This window comes from Trichomycterus rosablanca, chromosome 17 (genome assembly GCF_030014385.1).
Source record: "Trichomycterus rosablanca isolate fTriRos1 chromosome 17, fTriRos1.hap1, whole genome shotgun sequence".
NCBI lineage: Eukaryota > Metazoa > Chordata > Actinopteri > Siluriformes > Trichomycteridae > Trichomycterus > Trichomycterus rosablanca.
In genome coordinates, this window is record NC_086004.1 from 15,525,842 (window position 1) to 15,544,663 (window position 18,822).

Here is an 18,822-nt window from a genome sequence, read left to right on the forward strand (position 1 = left end):
CATTCTTGAAGTTCTTGCATTGACACCAAGTGCTGGTGAGACGTATATTGCAGGGAGTTTAAGAAGTCAACATCTAAGAGTGCAAAGGTGGCGAGTTCACGAAAGATTACGAATTTTAGATCCTGTTGGAAGAGCAGTGAGGAGGAGACAAGTGATTCGAAGGTATTTTTTATTGCTGTGCTTTTGATAAATAGTTCTAGATGACAATCTTTCAAATAACTAAACATACATGAGTTTACAAACCATAGCAGATTAGGAAGATGGACATTATAGACCCTTCTTCGAATCACCCATCTCCTCCTCACTGCTCTTCCAATAGCATCCGTGCTATAACTGCCCAGCTGAATCCTAAATCACGTAGATTTACAAGCTGAAATCCAGGTATATGAAATCTAAGTGAGATAGAGACAAGTATTACTTAAGTAATTAAGTAATTAGCATTTAATTGCCAGTGTTTTATAGTACATTACTTTAAAACGTCTAAGAGCAAGTCAATTTAATACATACTAAGTTATATTGACAGTGCAACACATAAATATTGTTGTACATTTAGGCTGTTATTGTAAAACATAGTATGTCATTGGTATAGACAGAGTATATCCTATTGTAAATACAGCAATACTCCCTATGCACAATAAAACTTTTTGTTGCTGTAAATACACAATATAAATACAATTATAAATACAATATAAATTACTGCTCTGTGTAATACATCTTATTGTTGTAAATACAGTAGTATGTTAATTTGATGTAAATAAATAGTCAGTTTGATTTTGACAATTTGATTTAATGTGTTGCTTGCCTTGGTCTTCCAGGGTACACTGAGGCTTGCGTTGTAGCTGCCATGCAGCTTTGTTGGGGTTGTCTATTCCACTCAAAAAATTCAAGTTGATTTGTGACATCATTTTGTCTTTTAGAATTCCACAAATGTTACTTAATAGATACATAACATTAACAAATGTTACATTCATGGGAGAAAAACTGTTCAAAGCTACCAAGAAGGCCATTAGCATTGTGACATGGTCTTCAAGATATCTTGACCTTTGTTCCAAAATATTCAAATCCATAGTCTGCTGTCCAGCTCGAACAAGAAAGTTATGCAGTTCCAAGAATTACTGCTCAATATGACCAGTCCATGTTTATTAAAGAAGAAATATGGTGCAGAAAAGTGGGTGGCTGTAAACAGTAACAGGAAATAACTTGAAAAGGCACAGGAAGTAGAATAATCTTCACAATGCTCTTTCTATATATCAAGTTGAATTTTATATACAGTGTATCACAAAAGTGAGTACACCCCTCACATTTCTGCAGATATTTAAGTATATCTTTTCATGGGACAACACTGACAACATGACACTTTGACACAATGAAAAGTAGTCTGTGTGCAGCTTATATAACAGTGTAAATTTATTCTTCCCTCAAAATAACTCAATATACAGCCATTAATGTCTAAACCACCGGCAACAAAAGTGAGTACACCCCTTAGTAAAAGTTCCTGAAGTGTCAATATTTTGTGTGGCCACCATTATTTCCCAGAACTGCCTTAACTCTCCTGGGCATGGAGTTTACCAGAGCTTCACAGGTTGCCACTGGAATGCTTTTCCACTCCTCCATGACGATATCACGGAGCTGGCGGATATTCGAGACTTTGCGCTCCTCCACCTTCCGCTTGAGGATGCCCCAAAGATGTTCTATTGGGTTTAGGTCTGGAGACATGTTTGGCCAGTCCATCACCTTTACCCTCAGCCTCTTCAATAAAGCAGTGGTCGTCTTAGAGGTGTGTTTGGAGTCATTATCATGCTGGAACACTGCCCTGCGACCCAGTTTCCGGAGGGAGGGGATCATGCTCTGCTTCAGTATTTCACAGTACATATTGGAGTTCATGTGTCCCTCAATGAAATGTAACTCCCCAACACCTGCTGCACTCATGCAGCCCCAGACCATGGCATTCCCACCACCATGCTTGACTGTAGGCATGACACACTTATCTTTGTACTCCTCACCTGATTGCCGCCACATATGCTTGAGACCATCTGAACCAAACAAATTAATCTTGGTCTCATCAGACCATAGGACATGGTTCCAGTAATCCATGTCCTTTGTTGACATGTCTTCAGCAAACTGTTTGCGGGCTTTCTTGTGTAGAGACTTCAGAAGAGGCTTCCTTCTGGGGTGACAGCCATGCAGATCAATTTGATGTAGTGTGCGGCGTATGGTCTGAGCACTGACAGGCTGACCCCCCACCTTTTCAATCTCTGCAGCAATGCTGACAGCACTCCTGCGCCTATCTTTCAAAGACAGCAGTTGGATGTGACGCTGAGCACGTGCACTCAGCTTCTTTGGACGACCAACGCGAGGTCTGTTCTGAGTGGACCCTGCTCTTTTAAAACGCTGGATGATCTTGGCCACTGTGCTGCAGCTCAGTTTCAGGGTGTTGGCAATCTTCTTGTAGCCTTGGCCATCTTCATGTAGCGCAACAATTCGTCTTTTAAGATCCTCAGAGAGTTCTTTGCCATGAGGTGCCATGTTGGAACTTTCAGTGACCAGTATGAGAGAGTGTGAGAGCTGTACTACTAAATTGAACACACCTGCTCCCTATGCACACCTGAGACCTAGTAACACTAACAAATCACATGACATTTTGGAGGGAAAATGACAAGCAGTGCTCAATTTGGACATTTAGGGGTGTAGTCTCTTAGGGGTGTACTCACTTTTGTTGCCGGTGGTTTAGACATTAATGGCTGTATATTGAGTTATTTTGAGGGAAGAATAAATTTACACTGTTATATAAGCTGCACACAGACTACTTTTCATTGTGTCCAAGTGTCATTTTGTCAGTGTTGTCCCATGAAAAGATATACCTAAATATCTGCAGAAATGTGAGGGGTGTACTCACTTTTGTGATACACTGTATATAGAGAGTTTCAATTTATATATATCAGGTTTCAATTTATATATATCCAGTTTCAATTTATATATATCAGGTTTCAATTTAAATATATCAGGTTTCAATTTATATATATATATCATGTTTCAATTTATATATGTATATCAAGTTGCAATTTATATATATCAGCGTTTGCTATATATTTCCTGTTTGGCTTGCCATAATATATATATATATATATACTGTATATATATATATATATATATACGTATATATATATATATATATATATATATATATATATATATATATATATATATTAGGGCTGTCGAAGTTAACGCGATAATAACGCGTTAACGCAATCTCAATTTAACGCGATTTTAAAAAATAGTGCCGTTAACGCAAATTCTATTTGGCCCTGCGAGTCATCCGTAGTTCATGTTGAGACTTGACCGTGCACCAACGTTTTAACGTCGGACTTGCCACCGTTTGTTTCATTTGCGGTTTGTTAACATAATGTAACCGAGCATTGTAGTGATGCACTTGCTTAATAAAGAAATAAATACACGGTATATTCACAAGTTGTCGGGAGCAGAACATTTTTACTTTATTACTTCTTCTGTTACGGTACTGAACAGCTAGAGTCATACTGTTAGCCAAGCATGCTATTCCATGCACTATGGAAGCCCCAAAGGGTCAAAACACACTCACAATGTTTGCTGATGGAGAAATTTTAACCTACAATCTGACATTTATACGAAGTCAAGGGTCTCTGCTGGATAGTATTACTGCCTAGTATGTGAGTGAATAAAACTCCCTTACAGTTTTCTCTTGTCCCAGCAGTTTTTAACATAAGTACATTTAGCATAAAATGTGTTCACCATTTTAATTGTAACATTTCACTTAAAAATCCTTGTTTTCTATAACATTTACACAGATTTTTTAAAAATGTGATTAATCGCGATTAACTATATGAAATTCTGAGATTAATCACGATTAAAATTTTTAATCGTTTGACAGCCCTAATATATACAGTATATGTATATATATATGAAATATATGAAATTTGTTGAGGGGGCCCCAAATTTCTTTTTGTACTGGGGCCCATGAGCTCCTAGTTACGCCACTGACCAGAAACAACAACTCATATTTCTCTATTATTTCCTTCTTTATTTCAACAGTGTTGTATTTTGTAGGTGTAATTGCATGAAAGAAAGAATACTTTATGAGTTCCTTCTTCTCTCACTCACTGTCCCCTCTGTCTGATACACAGTGACAGCTACTGGTAGGAGTAGTTATACAACAACAAATTTTAAAAGATTTTTTCATTTTCTCAACACTGCGCTTTCTTTGCACCTTCTTTGGGGACATTTTAGTATTGAATTTTACGGTTACGGTTCATAACTCAAGGGTCTACTGTATTTGTACATTTTCTCTTAGTGTCAGCTACCTGTCCATTGCAGCAATACAGTTTAGCCATTTGCTTGTGTCAGCTCCAAAACCTTTAGAAAAGGGACTCATACTTGATTTTGGTAATAAAGGGATTCACATATGTAGTTGCTTGTAGTATTTGAACTGGTCTCTTGATTCCGAACAGTTTCTTTGCCAGGTAGTTGGGTTTGGGCCAGGGTCTACTATTTTAAGTGATTATTTTAAGCTACCATTAATTCTTTATTTAACTGCATTAAGTCCCAATAATATACTTATGTAAGTAAATATATTGGCAAGTAAGAGTTTTTAAATCTTTGAATCTATGTTTCAATTAATGAATGAATTAATTATAAATTATTTTATAACTACAATAAAAGTTCTGTAGTTATGTGTCATGCTACCTCCAGTGTCTCTAACCAACCTGCATACTCCAACCCCCATGATTCAGCAGGGTCTGACCTCTTACATCATCTTCCACCAATCCCGACCCGTTTCCCCAGTGGTGTGCTTCAGTGGTTTTGACCTCTGTCTGTTCAACAGCTACTCTTCTGGTTTTCCTTTAGCCAAGACTTGCATTATAAAATGGGAACAACTTTAGGGCTTAGGAGGTCAAAATATGCTTAGTGACATTGTATTAAATATTTTCCTGATATGACTTGTATATTGGTGTTCAATTTTAAATGTTCTAAAAAATATAAACAGGTTGTATAAAGATATATGTGGTGTGGTTGTGAGGTTTTTTTTTTTTGCCTTTTTTTGTCAGATCTGATAGAGCAACAGTTTGTTGTTAGCAGGTAGCACAAAAGGAACATGTGATGTATTTTTCAGCCTTGATTCTGTGTAATCTCAGTATATTTACCTCATCTATTTCTAGTTCTTAAGTGTAGGTTGGCTTAAAGTAACAGAATAACCATGAGTACGTAAAATGCAGTAAGCCATCCTTGTAGAAAGTTTATTGAAAAGCAACAGCATGCAAGAAGACATACAAAAGAAGAAGCCCTTTCTCTGTGGGAGCAAGCATATTTATAGGTTTCTATATGTAAGATTAATACCAACTATGGTCTGTTCAGTAGCAGTAGTAGCCTGTTCTCAAAAATGGTTCCTTTTAACGTGTAAACATCTGCTAGACATAGGTTTTGCAGTTTGCAGCATACATGTGGGTGTTTTTATTAATAAGCATAGTTCATTGTGAGGACAAAAGGTCAAACGATAAAGAACAGCAAAAATGAATAAAAGATAAAATGTAATACAAAATCCCTTCACAGTTTACAATAAAAAAAAAACCCTGATGTCATTACCCTATGTGAGATTTAAAAGCACATTATGTAACTGCATATTGTGCTTGGCCATTTAAAGACATAACAGAAAAAAACTGAGTTGAAACAGGTGAATTAGTATTTTATAGCACTAATAACTTCATAATTTCAACAACTACTTTGTTGGTTTGGGCTAATAAACCTTTTTTTTAATTGGGTGATTTGTTAAGTATAATACATAATGCTGAAAGAGTTGGACACCTACAATTAGGATTATATAAAAACTAGAAAATTGCCAAGAATTGACATTACCATTTCATTACCCACTTAATAGCGGTCTATAATTTAAAGTGCTACCAATCTTGCAATGTTAATGATGATGATAAAAAATAAAAAAAAAATAAAGAAGAAGAAGAAACAGTACAAAACATTTTATTCCATCATGTAAGTTTTAATCGTTTAAATATCAGTTCAATGGTACTTTCAGAACAGTAAGATACATGTATCTTAATTGCTCTGGTCATTTTGGGTCATTCTGAGGATTTGTAGCAAAAGCATCTGTACCTCCTCATCCATGCGACCCTGTAAGAAATAGCGCAAATAGTTACATTTTATACACAAGCAGAACATGGACATTGGACTAAAGCTTTGTGAAAAACTTTGTGCAAATTACCCTTATATACTGCGTATTTCCTACCTGAGCTGCAGCAAGAAGATGAGACCGATATACAGCCACCACTGATTTGTGCTTGAGCTCCCAGTCCTTTTAAAAAAATGAAAGAGACTTTCATATAGTACTACAAAAATGAAAAAAAAAACCTGTTCTGCCATTTTCCAACCAAGTGTACTTTAAGAGTACTTGAAGATGAAAATAGATAATATTTCTTGCACAGAATCAGAATCAGAATCACTTTATTTTGCCAGGTATGTTGCACATACAATGAATTTGCTTTGGTGATACACACAATAATACACACAATAGTCCACATAGTAGTACAAACAATACACATAATAGTACAGATAATTACACATGTATGACATGTAACATATAACATATTTAACAGACCCGACTGCACACGGACTGTTAACCAGTATTTACCAACATTTGCCCAAGAGAACAACTTTGGTTAGAAAGTGTTACAGCTCTGGGGAAAAAGCTGTTAGCGTGTCTGGATGTGTTTGTTTTTATTGTCCTGAGTCTTCTGCCAGATGGAAGAGTTTGAAAAAGGTGATGTCCAGGATGAGAGGGGTCTGCTGTAATTTTGCCGGCACGCTTCAGCACTCAGCGCTGTTGTAAATGTCCTGAAGCGTTGGCAGACTACATCCAATGATCCTATCCGCTGTCTTGATTATATGCTGGAGTTTGGCTTGTTCATGTGATGTTGAGGAACCAAACCAAATGGTGATGGATGATGTAAGGATGGACTCCATCCTTACATCATCCATCACCATTTGGTTTGGTTCCTCAACATCACATGAACGAGCTGTGTAGAACTGGATCAGCAGACTCTGTGGCAGGTTGAATTTCCTCAGCTGTCTCAGGAAGAACATTCTCTGCTGAGCCCTCTTGGCGATGGAGAGTGTGTTCTTTTCCAACTTTAGGTCCCTGGATTAGGTGGTGCCCAGGAACTTAAGTGACTCCACCACTAAGACCATAGAGCCATTAATTGTGAGTGGAGGTGAGGGGGGATTGCGCCTGAAATCCACCACCATCTCTACAGTCTTTTGTGTGTTGATCAGCAGGTGGTTGTCAGAAATGTTCGTTTTTTTGGGGACTGGTATGATGGTATATGTTTTGATGCATGAAGGAACAGAGCAAAGTTCTAACGATCTGTTAAAAATGTGAGTGAAGGTAGGCGCCAGTTGATTGCTGCAGTGCTTCAGGGTGGATGGAGAGATTCGGTCTGGCCCAGGAGCTTTTCTCATCTTTTGTTTCTTAAAGAGTCTGTTAACATCGTGCTCGTTGATGGTTAAAGGAGCCAGGGACAGAGGTGAGAGAGCCAGGGTGGAGGAGGAGGATGAAGAATTAGCTGAGAAAGGCTGAGAATTGTCCTTAGTGAATTCAAATCTGCAGTAGAACTCGTTCAGGTCATTGGTGAGTTAACAGTCATTCAGGAGAAGGGGGGTCTTTCGCACCTTGTAGTTAGTGATCTCTTCGAGGCCTCTCCAGACTGAAGTTGGGTTGTTAGCAGCAATCTGGCTTTTCAGCTTTTCTGAGTATTCTTTTTTTGTATTATTACCTTTCTCCAGCTTGTATTTGGCCTCTTTGTAGAGAACTCTATCTCCACTCCTGAATGCTGCCTCGTTTTCCCTCCGAAGCTGTCTGAGTTCAACTGAGAACCATGGTTTATTGTTGCTGTATTTTACCCGTGTTGTAGTAGAAATACAGCTGTCCTCACAGAAACTGATGTATGATGCTAGTGTCGGTATATATTCATCCAAGCTGTCTGTCGCCTCCTCAAAGACAGACCAGTTTGTGGATTCAAAGCAGTCCTGTAGCTTTTCACTGCCTTCACTGGTCCACTTCTTCACTGTTGTAATGACAGGCTTATTAGTTTTGAGTCTCTGCCTGTATGTGGGAATGAGGTGAACGAGATTGTGGTCGGAATGTCCGAGAACCGCATGTGTGACGGAGCGATAGGCATTTTTAACAGAGGTGTAGCAATGATCCAAAATGTTTCCTTCTCTTGTGGCACAGGTGACATGTTGTTTGTATTTTGGCATTTCTTTCGTAAGATTTGCGCTGTTAAAGTCTCCCAGGATGATGAGCAGTGAGTCCGGGTTGTCCCTTTCTATTTTCATTATCTGATCGGCCAGCAGTTTCTGCGCATCTCTCTCTGCGAAAACTCTCTGGTAGAGTAGTACAGTCTACAGTTAACAAAAAGTGATTCTAGATGAGGAGTGCATGATTTTAACAGTACCGTTGCATCTTTACACCAGCGTTCATTGATGTAAAAGCACAGTCCTCCTCCTCTTGTTTTGCCGCTAAGCTCCGCGTCTCTGTCCGCTCGGTGCAGCTGAAAGCCGGGGACATGCAGCGCGTTATCCAGGGTCAGCTCCGAAAGCCAGGTCTCTGTAAAGCACAGCGCAGATGTGTTTGAAAAGTCCCTGTTAGTTTGGTTGAGCAGGAGTAGTTCTTCCAGTTTGTTGTGCAGAGATCGCAGATTGGAGAGGAAAAAAGATGGTAAAGGTGTTTGGACTCCACGTCGCCTCATCCGTACGAGCGCTCCGGCTCGTCTGCCTCTCCGCCGCTTTCTTGCCAGATTGAGTATAGCCAGCGCACCAGTTGTGAGAATTTCCGAAAACTCGGAAGGATTTTGAGAAAACTCCGGAATAAAAGTTGGTGAAACATTGTCTCTGAAGGTCAGTAACTGTTCTTTGCTCCAACTGACCGAGTTTGATGCACAATAAATAACATTAACAAACAAAAACCAACACAAAACATAGAGAGCTCTCACCTAGGCAATGTGGCGCCATCCTAATGCTCTGATCCTCAACTCAACTCAACTTTATCTATAGAGCACTTTAAAACAACAGCAGCTGTGACAAAGTGCTGTACATAGATAATTATAAAACATAAAACAAACGGTAGAAACAATAAGAAGATAAAAACAATAAAAACAATAAAAAGAAATAAATGAAACAAGTGAAACGGTAAAAACTAATAAGGCAAATAAAACAAAAGCAAAGTCTCATGCTGGATTGAAAGCCAAGGAATAAAAATGGGTTTTAAGACTAGTTTTAAAAATAGTCAGTGAAAAGGCCTGTCTAATATGGAGTGGTAGGTTGTTCCATAATTTAGGGGCAGCGATTGAAAAAGCTCTATCCCCTCTGAGCTTACGCTTTGACCTTGGCACCTCCAGGAGCAGCTGATCAGCTGACCTGAGGCACCGAGCGGAAGTGTGGGGATGGAGCAGCTCAGTGAGGTAAGGCGGGGCAAGTCCATTTAAAGATTTAAAAACAAATAACAGAATCTTAAAATGTACTCTGAAATGCACGGGCAGCCAATGGAGGGAGGCCAGAATGGGGGTTATATGCTCTCTCTTATGTGATCCCATTAAAAGTCGGGCCGCAGCATTTTGCACTAACTGAAGACGTTTGAGGGAGGACTGGCTGACTCCAAAATAAAGTGCATTACAGTAGTCCAGCCGAGATGTGATGAAGGCATGGATCACTGTTTGAAAGTGCCCATGTGAAAGGATTGACTTCACCTTTGCCAGCTGCCTCAAGTGAAGAAAGCTGGATTTGACTACTGCACCAATTTGACGGTCCAATTTAAAATCACTGTCCATCTTAAAACCCAAGTTAAAGATTGTATGCTTCACATACTGTGTCAAAGGGCCCAAATCAACAGGAGGGGCTTCACAAGAACCACTGGGACCAAACACCATCACTTCTGTTTTCTTTTCATTGAAATTCAGAAAATTTAAGGCCATCCAGGCTTTAATGTCATTAAGACATAACAGAAGTGGCTTAATAGAGAAAGCATCTTTCTTCTTCAGCGGGACATATATCTGACTGTCATCAGCGTAGCAATGAAATGAGATGCCATGCTTTCTCAAAATGGAACCCAGTGGAAGCAGATAAAGTGAGAAAAGGAGGGGTCCTAAAATTGAGCCCTGTGGAACCCCATACGGCAGGGGAGCTGAGGAAGAGTCTGCACCAGCAAAACTCACACACAAAGTTCTGTCCGTCAGATAGGACCTAAACCATTCCAAAGCACTACCACGGATGCCCGCTAGGTGCTGCAACCGGGAAACTAAAATCCACTGTGTCAAAAGCCGCAGTTAGATCCAACAGGACAAGGATCATATGGTCACCAGAATCATTTGCCAGGAGGATGTCGTTGAAGACCCTAAGCAATGCTGACTCTGTGCTATGCAGGGTTTTAAAACCAGACTGAAAGACCTCCAGGATATTATGCTCATCCAGAAAAACTTACAGCTGAGCATAAACAACTTTCTCCAAGATTTTTTAAATAAAGGGCAGCTTGGAAATAGGCCTATAATTAGCCAATACCGTGTGGTCAAGGCCAGGTTTCTTAAGCAGGGGTTGCACAACAGCATGTTTAAAACTCACAGGAACAATACCAGAGGATAGACTGCTGTTAATAATGGCCAAAACCTGTTGCCCTATACTATGAAAAACCTCTTTTAAAAAGTGAGGAGGCATATCATCACAGGGAGAACCAGAAGGCTTTAAATGGCCTACCACATCCTCCAAGTGCGACAGAGTCACCGGCTCAAAACTATCAAACACAGTTAGGCAAGGGACAGAGTCAGAGGGGTCAAAGGCAGGAGCTGTGGTAGGAGCTCTTGCTGTGACAATCTTGTCAATAAAAAAGTGCAGAAAGTTATCACACATTTCAGGGGATGCTTCTGAACAGACGGGCTGAGGGGCCTTAAGAACAGAGTCAATGGTTTTAAATAACACCCGTGGATTATGACAATTTGCCATGATAATATTTGACAAATATTCTCTTTTGGCTTCTTTGATAGTGTTCTGGTAAGAACGCCAGCAATCTTTTAAGATTTGAAATGAAACCTGCAGCTTGTCCTTCTTCCATTTGCGCTCAGCTTTGCGACACTCCCGCTTTGCTGCACGAGTTCTGTCATTAAGCAAGGGCTCGGGTTTAACTTTCGGCTGTATGGTTCTTAATGGAGCCCCTGAGTCCAGTATGGTTCGGCAAGAGACATCAAACCAGGAGCTGAGCTCCCCCGTATCAACAGAGGCTGAGTCAGGAGGGGGACAAAGCTGATCGAAAGCAGCAGAGAATTGACCAGCAGTGAAGGGGTTAACACTCCGAGAAAGCCGAGCAGGAGCGCAAGAGTTAACTGTAGCACAGGATAAAACAGGCATGTGATCAGAAAACCCACTGTCACAGATCTCTAAATTTGAAACAGACAAACCATGAGAAAGAACAAGGTCTAAGGTATGACCATGTTCATGTGTGGGACCGGACACATACTGCACTAAATTAAAAGAGTCAATGATGTTTAAAAATTCCCTCACCAGCGGTTTATCAGGACAACACACATGAATGTTAAAATCCCCGACAATAAGGATGCGATCATAATTTGGCATAAGTCCAGCCAGGAAATCAGAAAAGTCATTCACAAAGTCCTTATTGTATTTAGGGGGTCGGTAGATGACAGCGCACAGCACCGGGTCAGCGCGGCCCACCCATAGCTGGATTACTGACCGGGCCAGTGGGGCCAGCGCCCAGGGGCCCTTGAGGTCAGGGGGCCCCGGGGGGGCCCTGGCCCAAAACATTTTTGCGATGCCTATCAACATTTTTATATTTTTATTTTCGAGGACCCTCCATTTTAAGGATCCTCTGACTATTAGGGACTTTGACCCCAGGGCCTCTTGGGGGCCCTAGCCATGCTTTTGGGGCCCCTAGCCATGCTTTTGGGCCCCTTATGAAAATGGATGAGGCGTTGTGGCACTGCTCTGACTTCGACTTCTGGCTATTAGGGGTCCTAGGAAAGAGGGGGGCATATTTTTAGAGGGCCCTGGTTATGAGAGCCCCTACCAGGGGGCCCTAGAGAAGAGCAGGGTATACCATTAGAGGGCCCTTGATCACGAGGGCCCCTGCTATGGGGCCCTTGACTTCCATAGAAGTCGTTTACCATGGCTCCTTGACTTTCTAGGGACCTACAAATTGCCAGGCAAGCTACCATATTTCATAACAGACGTTTTGTTGCAAATATGCGATTCAGGCCCTTACTTAATGTTTCTGAATTTGTATTGTTTCAAAATTATTATGTTCAATTTCTCTTAAGCGCAGAGACACAAATTAATTTTGCAATTTTGCAATTATTTAAATTTAAGACAAGCAATTTGTCTGATGAATGCTATCTTTGACACCGAGTAAATTGAGTGAATTTGGCCAAGGGTGTGATTTCACTTATGTGAAAACAACAAGCCATTTGACTAGTTTCATGTTTCCCCTTTAATAAACAACAGTAAAGAGACCAGTGGTCACTCTAGCTCTAAAGGAATGCATGAAAGGAAAAGTGCCTTTTCATACAACAGAACTGCAAGCTAATTTTACTGAGTAGCACAATTTTGGTTTGGTGACAGATGATGAAACAGCAAGTGGTTTTGTTGTAGTAGCTGTGGCTGCGTATGCGTGTAACCCTGATATTTTGTTTGAGGATTATTTATTGGAAAACATATTTTATTCAGCTTGTTATTCAATGACTATTCAATGACAGTTTGACATGACTTGACATGTTTCAAGGCAGTGTGAAGGGGTCTCGACAATAATTAAACTTGATTTAATATCATTAACACAGCATTTTTAATATACTCAAAACCTTCCCCTGTCTCCCTCTCCATGCCTCTCTCTCTCACACACACACACACACACACACAAAACAGCATTTTTTGTAGTAGATAGTGGCTGCCCCTCCCCCACTCTCTCACTCAGTGGTGAAAAATTGTTACATTGCCCTAAATTCCCACGGGGGCTGAGCCAATGAGGTGTTGCGAGAACTTCCAAGTGAATATGCAAGATCTATATAAAACCCCCTGCCAGTATCAAAACTCATCACATTCAGACAGTTCAGCTTGCGAACTTGCTCTGTGCTTTTACTACAACTTTTACCTTGCTATTACCAGATCAGCAACCAACAGCCTTTTTAAAGGCTCATTGCCCTTTATACTGCATTATATTATTTTTTAATATATATAAATATTTTTATATTATATTATACTATACTATATTGCATATATTCTGTTACATTCTTTTCATAGTCTTTTCAAAGGCTTATATATTATATTATATTACATGATATAATATTATATCACTATATATAATATATTGAACTTTGAAAGGTTCACAGCCTTTTTCAAGGCTAGTGTAACGTTACTAACTAGCAACTCACAGCTTTTTTAAAAGCTTATTGTTATTTGCATATTACATTATTGATAATAGTAGAAGTGTAAGCTTTATAATATTAGTACATACATACAATACATTTACAATAACAACAATTTATAGCTAAATAGTTATAGGTCAGCCTTTTTTTATTACATATTGTATCTGGTTCTACAATTTTGTGATTGTATTTTTTTCCTGAACATACAACATAGAAACAACATAGTAAGTATTGGATAGGAATAGGAATTTGCAAGACAAGCTTCTATATTTGCATCTTAAGAAACACTTGCCATTAATAACATGGATCCCAAACAAAAAAGTGGTGCCTCAAAAAGAAAAGCAAAAAAGATTAAGGAAGCAAATCAGGCAGATTTCCTGAAAATCGTTCCTTTGATCTCAAACTTCTTTGAGAAACCGCTGGATATGAGTGAGACAAGTATTGCTAATGTTAGCAGTGATCAGAGTTCTAGCAATGAAGATGTGATCACCACTGGCTTAGTGTCACCTGTCAGTGACTATGTACCTTTGCAGACCCAGTCAGGTGCAGAGCAGGAATGCCAGCCCTGCCAGGCTACCACAGACCAGCAGCAGAAAGACCATGAAAGGAAAGTTGCAGGTGTGTCAGACCCACAATCAGACCAGCCAGCTGCATCATGTGAGTGTCGTTTTTCAAATGAGGAGGGCAAGGACCCCAACTCCTGGTGTGAAACGGTCAACGACCCTGCTTTATGGCCCAGTACCATTACCGACCAAGCCAAGTCGATTCTTGTTAGTAGAGGAGAAGATGCATTTCAAAACAGAAGTGCTAAGTACCCAGCCTCAGTCAGGGATAGAGGCATTGGGGGTACCAGTAGAAGTTTTACAAATGCTCTACTCAGTTGCTCTCTACCCAACGGGCAAACTGTGACTAGGCAGTGGCTACTTTACTCTCCTTCAACTGGCTGTGTGTATTGTTTTGCTTGCAAACTGTTTTCTAGTAAGCACAATACTTTTGTTCATGGATTTTCTGACTGGAAACATTCAGAGCGGATTGGTGAGCATGAGGGGAGTGTGGAGCATAGGGCTTGCATGCTAGCATTATATAATCGCTCCAGAGGCACAGCAACAATTGATTCTGATATTGTCAAACAAATTGATGCAGAAAGACAATACTGGCGGGAAGTTTTGAAAAGAGTTGTTGCAGTCATCCAGTTTTTGGGGGAGAGGGGACTTGCTTTCAGGGGAGATGATGAGCTATTAGGATCAGCCCACAATGGTAATTTTTTGGGCATCATAGAACTCTTAGCCAAATTTGACCCATTCCTAGCTGAGCACCTCCAAAGGTTTGGAGGTAAGGGAAAAGGTTCTGTGTCCTACTTATCATCGACAGTGTGTGAAGAATTTATCCATTTGATGGGACAGAGAACAAAGCAGGCAATTGTTAATGAGATCAAAGAATCAAAATACTTCTCTGTTATAGTTGACTCCACTCCAGACCTTGCTCATGTGGACCAACTTACTTTTATTTTCAGGTTTGTTAATAATGACGGACATGTAGTTGAGCGTTTTCTAGCTTTTGAGCCTATTGAAAACCATAGTGGGGACAGTTTGGCAGAGTGTGTCGTTGCTATGGTGGAGAATCTGGGCCTAGACTTATCCAACTGTAGGGGCCAGTCATATGATAATGCAAGTAACATGTCGGGAAAGTACAATGGAGTCCAAGCTCATCTTAAACAAAGAAACCCTTTGATTTGTTATGTCCCCTGTGCAGCACATTCACTGAATTTAGTTGGTGTCAATGCTGTTGACAGTAGCCCAGAAGCTGGACGTTTTTTTGACTTTGTACAGGCAATGTACTCATTTTGTGCATCATCTACACACAGGTGGGGAAAGGTTTTACATGATACTGATATCAAACTCACACTGAAATCACTGTCAGGTACTCGATGGAGCGCACGAGCTGAGTCAACTAAGGCTCTTTGGAAATATTATGCACAACTGAGAGAGGCATTGAATGAAATGTCTAAAGATATGGAGGAGAAATGTGTAACTCGAAGTGAAGCCTCTGCACTCTGTGACAAATTGGACACGTTGGAGATGGCCTTCATGGCATACTTCTGGGACACAATACTACAGAGGTTCCAAGCCACAAGCCTGCAGCTGCAGAAGCATGATATTGACATATGTACAGCTACACAACTTCTCTTGTCTTTACGAGACTTTGTGGCAACACAGAGAGATAACTTTGAGGTGTTTGAAGGGGCAGCTTTAAATGTCACCACTGCTGTCTCCCAAGAGTACAGGCATGACCTCCAGCGTACAAAGAAGTGCAAAATTATGTCTGATGATAGTGCAGAGCCAGGTGTAGCATTTAACGGAAAGGACAAGTTTCGGATCGAAACTTTCAATGTTGTCATTGACAAACTTGTGTCCTGTCTCAACCACCGTTTGAATGCATACACACACTGAGCTATTTGATGTTCTTTTCATGCCTGACAATATGTCCAACAGTGAGCTCACTTTAAAGGCTAACTCACTCGCTGCAGCATATCCTTCAGATCTGAACATGAGCCTGGCAGATGAATTGATACAATACAAATCATTCATAACAGAAAAAGAAAAATGTCCTAGTAAAATGCTCAAAACCATGATAGATTTGAATTTACAGTCAACCTTTCCAAATGTCTACATAGCACTTTTTTTGACTGTGCCTATCACAAATTGTGAAGGGGAGCGTTCATTCTCCAAACTGGCTCGTATTAAGAATGAACTCAGGATTAGGATGCGCCAAAACCGCCTGAACTGGGTTAGTTATTGACAGGTTGTTTAATGTATTAATTTATTTATGTTTTTGGAGGGGGGGGGGCGGGGGGGGGTTGATGCCCTGGCAACTCTTTGCCCAGGGGCCCAGACTATCCTTAATCCGTCCTTGGGCCTACCTCAAATAAGGTGACTTCAAAACTGAAAAATGAAGATGATACAGCGTGCTGTTTACATTTAAAGTCATTTTTAAACACAGCCGCCGTTCCTCCTCCCTGGCCTGACGTCCGCGGGGAATTAAAATAATTACAGCCAACAAGAACGCCGTACTCACCGGCACCAATCCAAGTCTCAGTCATACAGAGAAAATCCAGGCTTCGGAAACAGAAGAAATCCTTAGGATAAAAGTTTTATTTGCCAGTGATCTGGCATTCACCAAACTGATCCTGGCGGGAACTGGGGCCTGTGGTTTAGCGAATCTGGAAGCCCGGAGCAACGTCCTCAAATTACCTGGATTCACCCCACGCTGGCGGAGCCGAGGAGAGCAGGGGTGGCGGGGCCCGAAACCTTCATCCAAGCCGGAGACAGGTACCAGGGAGATGTCGATGGGCTCCAGAAAGCGCCGGGACACACTGAATGGAAAGGGTAATCCATGTCCTGTCCGGGAAATGGACGGAGAATTTGCCAGATAGACTTTCAGCTTCACTAACCGACCGGCACGTTTACCGCGGCTGCGACGGCGCGTCCGCCGGGGGATTAGAGCCAAGGCCCGGTACAGGTGAGTCGGAATATCCGATAGGAGCGGGGGCAGAGTGTTCTGTGTATCATAATTAAACGCATTTAGATAGCTGACATTATGTCTAAGATCCAGGAGAGATTGGCGATCATACACCAGTAGAGACTTAATATGTGAGATGCCAAAGCTTAGCAACATTAACAACGCTAACCAAAGCGAGAGTAACAGACGGCCAGCCACACACACCGGCGCCATCATCAGTGAAGAAACCAAGATGTATCCTAATGCAACAGTTAGTCTGACTTACCTATAGAAGCCTTATTAAGTTCTAAATACATTAAAAAAAAGCTTTTTGTTGCTTTTCTTTGACCTTTACCCTCCTATCTAGCTGTATCCAATTGCCTGATTTTTTCTTTTCAACAACCGACATCAGACCGACATCAGACAGACAGTCATGTAGGCACACAGGTAGGCCCATAGCATGGTTGAGATTTAAATTCAGATCTCAGCACTGCTGGGCTTAGTGCATTTGACACCCTTTTTATTTGTTTACGATGAAATAGGAGAAAAGGGAATGATGGTTAAATATTTGGGCAGTCAGTTAAGAGTTGGAAGGAATTTAAGCTATGTATTATTCATTTAAACTTAGTTATTTAACTTGACTTAAAGTTACTTAAATTTAGCTATGGCCCCCAAAGTAAACACTGTTAGCAAAACGGTTTAGAAGAAGAATGCATGTCACATATACACAAGTACAGTACAATTAAATGAGTTTTTCTGCATATTCCAGCTCATTTGGAAGCTATGGTCAGAATGCAGGGTCTGCCACTTGACGGTGCCCATGGAGCCAATAATTTTAAGGGGTTTTGTGGTACACATCATTGATGAAGAAATTGTAATTGTGAACCACATTTTCAAATAAGGCATTTGATTAGACAACAAGAGTAAGTGACTAATTAAAAACATTGTTTATTTCGAAGCAATTCATGGCATCTATAAGCAACCCTGTTCTGACCTGAATTTGCTGGATCAGTGCAAACACTCTGTTCTGCAGTGCCAACTGCTGTCCTGGTATTCCAGGAGAAAGAGTAGAGGTGGATTGATCCACTGGAGGACTAAGAGCTCCCAAAGCCTCCTTCAGACGAAACACATCTTTAGACAATTCTGTAATCTAGTGAAAACCAGAAAGAAAAAGAGAGATTACAAGCAATTGTTTAGTTTTTAACAAAGTAAATGTTTTTTGTGATGATTAGGTAAATTGTTTTTTTTACATGTTCAATACAGTACTAAATTTAAGCAAACTAACACCTGATACTAATCCAGTACTACCTTCAAATTGACTTTCTGCAAGCAAGTTCTGCAAAACAATACAGGCACAATGGCACTAGGTTTTCTTCTATGATCTACAGTGTGTCTGACAGAATAGTGCTTACATCAATATTAGCTACTATATAATTTCTGATCTGTTTCAGGCTTATAGAATCTAACCTAAAAGTTGGCACATGGTTGGGATACACCCTGGAAATAAGAACTGCTTTATTATAGAAAAGTACACACTTCTGGGAGGATAAGACCCAAGTTAGTAGGACCACATTACAGTGCTGTCTTTGCCACCACCCGATTTCTTCTGTCACATTTAAACAATTGTTAGTTAAGAGATAAAGACAACATGGGTAAACCCAAAAGCAGCTTTTAAATGATCATTGCATTTATTATGCAGGTTTTTAATACATCTTTATAATCCATGTAAAAAAGTAATTGACTCTGGTCATGCCAATCTTGGCAGTAACGACTGCAAACATACCTTGCAATAAGTCTGCTGTGGAAGCATTCTGGCCCACTGTCTATTGCAGTATTGTTTTAATTGAGATACACAAAATATTTT

The 18,822-nt window shown here is 40.3% G+C and overlaps 1 protein-coding gene across 1 annotated transcript in view; it reads right to left on the reverse strand.

Moving 5' to 3' along the window:
• Positions 1 to 6,017: 6,017 nt before the first annotated feature.
• ankrd24 (ankyrin repeat domain 24) overlaps positions 6,018 to 18,822 on the reverse strand; it is a 98,526-nt gene continuing 85,721 nt past the window's right edge. The window contains exons 20-22 of the mRNA XM_063013411.1: positions 17,953 to 18,108; positions 6,272 to 6,337; positions 6,018 to 6,156 (exon numbers count right to left, since the gene is read on the reverse strand). Coding sequence (XP_062869481.1) covers positions 6,082 to 6,156; positions 6,272 to 6,337; positions 17,953 to 18,108 — 297 coding nt within the window. The 3' untranslated portion in view covers positions 6,018 to 6,081. The remainder of the gene's footprint in view (positions 6,157 to 6,271; positions 6,338 to 17,952; positions 18,109 to 18,822) is intronic.